Genomic DNA, 6000 nt, shown 5'->3' on the forward strand with positions numbered 1-6000 from the left:
ACTTAATTCTGTAATCGGGCAGTTACGGTGTACGAAACTCGGGACGATCTCGATCGGAGAAAAAAAAGAAGATCGAGTTAATTTGAAGTCGTCCAAAGAGTCTTTCGTGTTCGATTTGTGGAATTTATTTGTCAAATTGTCAAGCGAAAGTAACGTGAATCGATCACGAGCGATAATTAAATCTCTTCCTTACAGTCGGCCAATTAAGATAGAAGATTTTTCGGAACATTATCGCACGATGTCGGCGGATTCCGACTTCCGTTTTTCGGAAGAATTCGAAGAACTGAAGCACGTCGGAAGGGACCAACCGTGCACAGCTGCAGATTTACCGTGCAACAGGCCAAAGAATCGTTTCACAAATATTTTACCTTACGATCACAGCAGATTTAAGCTGCAACCTGTGGACGACGAAGAGGGTTCTGATTATATTAACGCCAATTACGTTCCCGTAAGTTTGAACTTCTCCGTCGTATTTGGAATTTTGAAATTTAAAGGATTTACGCGGTTGGGAAGATTATCGATGAAAATTGTATTTAAAAACGCGATGGCTTGTAAATAGCTACATCGATACTTTCGACGTTACGACTGGAGTCAACGACGAGTCAGGATCTAGCGGATAAAACGAAAGTGGCGAAACATCGCACCAACGCAATGAAAACAAAGAACGAACGATACGTTGACTTTTCAACGACGAGTTAACTCGTCGTGCCCGACCTAAGGATTCATCGATATCTTCGTTGCTTGCTTATCTTGTATTTTAATATTACAAATGGATAGAGTGTCGCTTATAGATTAGTCCGCGTTACTCTTTGAGAAATCGATAAAGTTGAGTGAAAATAAGATTTGAAGTAATAGGTATATTTTATGCACCAGGGTCACAATTCTCCAAGAGAATTCATCGTCACACAAGGACCTTTACACTCGACTCGCGACGATTTCTGGAGAATGGTGTGGGAAAGTAACAGCAGAGCCATCGTAATGTTAACAAGATGTATCGAAAAGGGCAGAGAAAAATGTGATCACTATTGGCCTATGGATACCCATCCCGTTTATTACGGAGACATTTGCGTCACGATATTAAACGAAACGCATTATCCCGATTGGAGTATCACGGAATTCATGTTGTGCAGAGTAAGGAAACATCCGTTATTCCTATAAAATTCTTTCTATATCATATCGTGTATGAAAATAGAAAAGAAAAAATAATAGAACCTGTTTAGTATCTTGGACTCTTCGTACTTGCTTCGTACGTGGTTCGTTCTTATGAAAGCACGTGAAGTTACGTGTTTCTAAATTTCGCCATATTACCGATTCCTATCTAGACTAAAAATAAAAAGGCTATCCAAGACCGTATTGTCGTTCTACATTTCTCAAAGTTTATGTTTTCACAACGATATATAATTCGTAAAACGAAAGACTCGTTAAAATAATACGTATGTGCATATAGGCGATTCCTTATGAAATAAAATAAATATTTGTTAAAAAATGATAGCCCGACTACGGAAAACTAAGAAAAATAAGAAAGACAAGACGTACGTGTTTCATCGAGGTACGCATCCGTATACTTTTTAAGCGACTGATATAGCTACCGAATCTACGGACGAGTAACGTTAAAACACGTATATCTTGTTTCCTTTAACTTTCTAGCTTTGCATAGTCGGTTATTATTTTTATCGAATATCTATTTCGTTGGCTGCTTTTTAGAAAAATAATGCTTTTCGATACTGTGGAGTACCTATAGAGAAAAAGGGAAAGAGAGAAAGAAGGAGGAAAAGAAAAATAGGTAAACGTTTCTTCGACAGGGAGACGTGAAGAGGGTCATTCAGCACTTCCATTTCACAACGTGGCCAGACTTCGGTGTTCCAAGTCCGCCTCAAACGTTAGCCAGATTCGTTCGGGCGTTCAGAGAGAGAGTTAGGCCAGATCAAAGGCCTATCGTCGTCCATTGCAGCGCAGGGGTTGGTCGCAGCGGTACGTTCATCACCTTGGACAGAATACTTCAACAGATTTTGGTATCGAAGTACGTCGACATCTTTGGAATAGTCTGGGCAATGAGAAAGGAGCGTGTTTGGATGGTCCAAACGGAACAACAGTACATTTGTATACATCAGTGTCTTCTGGCAGTGCTGGAAGGCCAAGATATGACAGGGCCACCACGGGAGATTCACGACAACCAAGGTTTCGAAGGTGAGTTTCCATTTTTCAGTTCCACGATTTGGTAATTTTAGCGAATTCGAGGTGTGTTCGTTATATTTTATACGTTAATAGAAACGATGCTCGAAGATCCGCGAAATAAAGAAGAGTTACTTCTTACAATGGAAATTCAAGATAACGATGTTCGAATCAGGGAAAAATGCGAGAACGTCGATGATAAAAGTTTGCTCGACTTATTTCCTAAATATAATTCACCTTTGTAAATGCTATTATTCGCTTTATGAATACATTTTCATATATATAATGAACAAAAGTAAGAGATTTTTTAATATATGTACATGGTATATAAAAACTCGGGCATATTTTATCTTAAAGTATCAGAAGTAAATGCGCAGGAGAGAAATTCATTGAAACGTAACTTTGGATATTTATTACTTTATTTTGTTGAACGACCGATGCATTTTTCTCTTTTGCGTGAGTCAAATCGTTACAAACAGAGAACAGTAGTGCACGAGTGATTCGCAATGGACGAAACATCCGCCAAAGTGCGAGATACGCGCTTTGGAGGAGAAAGTGAATCCATCATTTTAAAATTTCCATCGTAATTCTTCGTCTCTTGATCTCGGTAGTTTACGAACTCGAGTTTTCATCGCTTAATTATTTTTAAATATGTTCGCTGCCGCTCGTAAGTACGTGGACGCTACTTAAACGGTCCATTTCTACTAAGATAGATAGTCTACGAATGTCACTAAAGTATAGGATTTAATGGCGTGCAAGTAAATTGCGAAGCGCCTTTCCGTTCAATATGTAAATTTCAACTTGCATTTAAAGAAAATATTCGTTGTATCACGCAGGCCCCTTAATTTGAAACAGACTTCTCTATCTTGTTCTACCAGCTAAGGATAATGAACCTTAAATGAAGCTTAAATGAGAGAACTGCGTAACAGCGATGTGTAATTAGAGAAGTTACGTTACAGATACCGGTTTTTTAATTAACGTTACCCTGTCGTGATACTCTATGACAGCTTTAATAAACGATAATATCGTTTCGGGCCTGTTCATTCGTAATTCTATAATTAAATTGCATTTTAGCAAATACAGGCGAGCGTTAGAAACAAACTTTCGAGCGGCAGCTCGAATCAGCGTATAAATAGTATTTTAGTAACAAGCAAGATATAAAAAGAAGAGAATCATTAACGATTCGGGTGTGAATCGTAAGAGGCTTGGTGGTGGCGACGGTGACGGTGTAGCAATGGTTTTGACTTTTACGGTTTCTTTAACATTAGAGAACGAAAAGAAAAGAAAAGAAAAGAAAAGATACATTCGGTTTTGTGTCACGTGCAAAAGTGTTTGTTGCTTTTGGTAAATCGTATCACATCCGTACGTAGTGAATCACTTTCCTTCTCCAACCTCGTAATCCCTTTGAATCCAGGCAAGAATCGAAGCTCCGTTGAAAACACAAAGAGTTCTGCTGAGGATGAAAAGGAAAGGTGACCCTCGAACTGCGATTCCGGCGTCGATGGTAATTTCGATCCTCGCTTATTTCATTTTCGACCTGTTTTCTATTTCTCAGCTATTGTACAGCGTGTTGCATGCGACGACTAGTCTTACCCATGCACGTGGCATGAAAGCTAATCGATAGAAAGTGGCACGTACGTTTTGAAGGTACAGACAACAACCACGTTGATCGATATACGATCCATTTCAAGAGTAAACGGCCATAGACTAGTTCCGCTATCCTTTTGATTTCTAATAATCGCGAGTTTAAGTAGCAAACGACAAAATCGTTTTGTTTTATTCTTTCACAGTTTCGCCAAATTTACGAAAGATAATCTAATTTTCTTTTTTCCCACGTATAAATTTAAATTTATAAATATAGATTTATGACGTTTCGCTGACAGATAATTTATAATGTCAAAGGGCTGATTTCAAGTCCGAAGAAAAAAAATCTATTCGTAAACAACTTATTGTTTGTAAAGGAACGGATCTTTTACTTTTTCGTGCGCGTTACGTCTTTCTTATATAGTGTTTGATGCATGACATTCTCGGTGATCCGTGTAAAAAGAAAAATAGCGAATAGAATCGCTGAAACGTCTACGAGTTAAATATTTTTTTTGGACGCAAAACTTTTACGGAGAAGAAACTGTAAAATTATCTCTCGACCTAGCAACAAGCAGAATTTTTTCCATCAACGACCGAAACGTTCAACGGTGAGAAATAAGGGAAAAAAGCTTGTTGTTTTCTAATTCCCAATAATTAGTATGTATAATTGTCATTTAACGATATTACGGACAATCGCTATAATAAATTATACGTGACTAATAAATAGCTAATGAAAAGTAGCTCATTTATATAACAAATTTAATTTGCCGCATTCGATTAAACAGCTTTACGATTGGTTTCTATGATCGCAAATAGCATGATCTTTTATTCGATTTAAGCATTTAAGCATTTAAGCGTTTAAGTTTGGAATTAAGTAAAATTAATCAAACGTTTCATTCTCGTTCTCGTGTATTTTTACAGACGACGAAGGAATAGCAGAATCAGGAATGTGATGTTCGGATACCTCGTCTCATGCAGGAACACGAGGATATTTTAGAGGTATTTTGAAGAGGTGCAGCGCACCGTACGAAGAATAGTATTACGTGTTATCTAAAGCGTGAAAATGGTAATGAAAGCGAGAGTGTAAAAGCGAAGAATAATCGTCGACCGGATGGTTTTCGTTCGGTTCGTTTCGATCGATAGTCGATAGTCGATAGTTATGAAAGTTAATTCGGTAATACGATAGCACGAAGCCATACGATGCTTGTAAACGTGCTGCAAAGGAGAAAACTGATTAATCAGCGCTGGACGTTAAAAGAAGGATGACGCGTGTTTCCTTCTTTGGCGACGACTCGCGACTTTGCTTGGTCGAAGATGTTTCGCGCGAATGTCAAATCCGTTTATATCGCATAAACGGATAATCGCACGTTTACGTTGAACTTTCACGATGAGAACGTTGGTCGACCGAACGAAAGTATCAACGATTCGATGTCACTGATGTTTCGCGAACGTCCGTCGAAACATCAAAGCGACAGACGTGTCTCGATCGATCGATGCGAAGGAAAACGTTATTCCTATTTTTCGCGTGGTACACGACGATGTAGTTTACCTTTGTCCTCGACATCATACTCGACACGTTCGTTTCGCGAGCCACGTAAAAAGAGGAATTTCGTTTCTCGAGCAAGACGATGGAACACGTCGAAAGTAACTAGCCAAGGAATCGAATTACGATGACCGAGGTGGAAAATGGACAAGGACGCTGAAAGGGCCACTTTAACGAACGACGATGGAACTCTCTGAAACGTTTCAGACGCGGATAATTCGTAACGCGCATAGAAAATTCGATCGAAGGCAGCTGTACGCGTATAGCTTTAAAAATGGATCGTTTTATCGAAACATACTGAATCGAAGGTAGACTAAAAGAGAATAGAACACGCAACAACGATGGTGTTATTTTTCAAGGATTGTTTAAAGACGGTACGTTTCGGCAACAAGTATTCGCAACGAGAGAACGTACGACGAGGTAGCATCGTAATGAATTCCTACGGATCGCAACGTACGTTCGATCGTTCACCTGTCTCACCGTGTAAATATAAATCGATGTTTTATTTTCCACTTAATTAGACGATTTTGACGTATTCGATCTCGATGTCTCGCCGAGAGAACGTTTCTGCCTCGATTTTCACGTCGACGCGATCGATGCTCGCGTTTAGGTACCTATCGTGATGTAGATAAGTCCAGGTTGCATATCTTAAGGATTGTAAGATGCGTATCCCGCAATGGGTTGCCACCGTTTCGATCGAG

At 39.1% G+C, this 6000-nt stretch overlaps 1 protein-coding gene across 4 annotated transcripts in view; it reads left to right on the forward strand.

Moving 5' to 3' along the window:
• Positions 1-5065, forward strand: part of LOC117238850 (tyrosine-protein phosphatase 10D) — a 46597-nt gene extending 41532 nt beyond the window's left edge. For 2 of the 4 annotated variants that reach the window (XM_033504055.1, XM_033504056.1), the window contains 5 exons: positions 196-448; positions 874-1131; positions 1803-2187; positions 3587-3676; positions 4678-5065. In XM_033504055.1, the coding sequence (XP_033359946.1) occupies positions 196-448; positions 874-1131; positions 1803-2187; positions 3587-3648 (958 nt within the window). In that variant the 3' untranslated portion in view covers positions 3649-3676; positions 4678-5065. The remainder of the gene's footprint in view (positions 1-195; positions 449-873; positions 1132-1802; positions 2188-3586; positions 3677-4677) is intronic. The other 2 variants (XM_033504058.1, XM_033504059.1) reach the window with 1 other exon arrangement.
• The last annotated feature ends 935 nt before the right edge of the window (positions 5066-6000 follow it).

The sequence above is a fragment of the Bombus vosnesenskii genome, unplaced genomic scaffold (assembly GCF_011952255.1).
Source record: "Bombus vosnesenskii isolate JDL3184/JDL3185 unplaced genomic scaffold, Bvos_JDL3184-5_v1.1 scf7180000013644, whole genome shotgun sequence".
NCBI classification, from domain to species: domain Eukaryota; kingdom Metazoa; phylum Arthropoda; class Insecta; order Hymenoptera; family Apidae; genus Bombus; species Bombus vosnesenskii.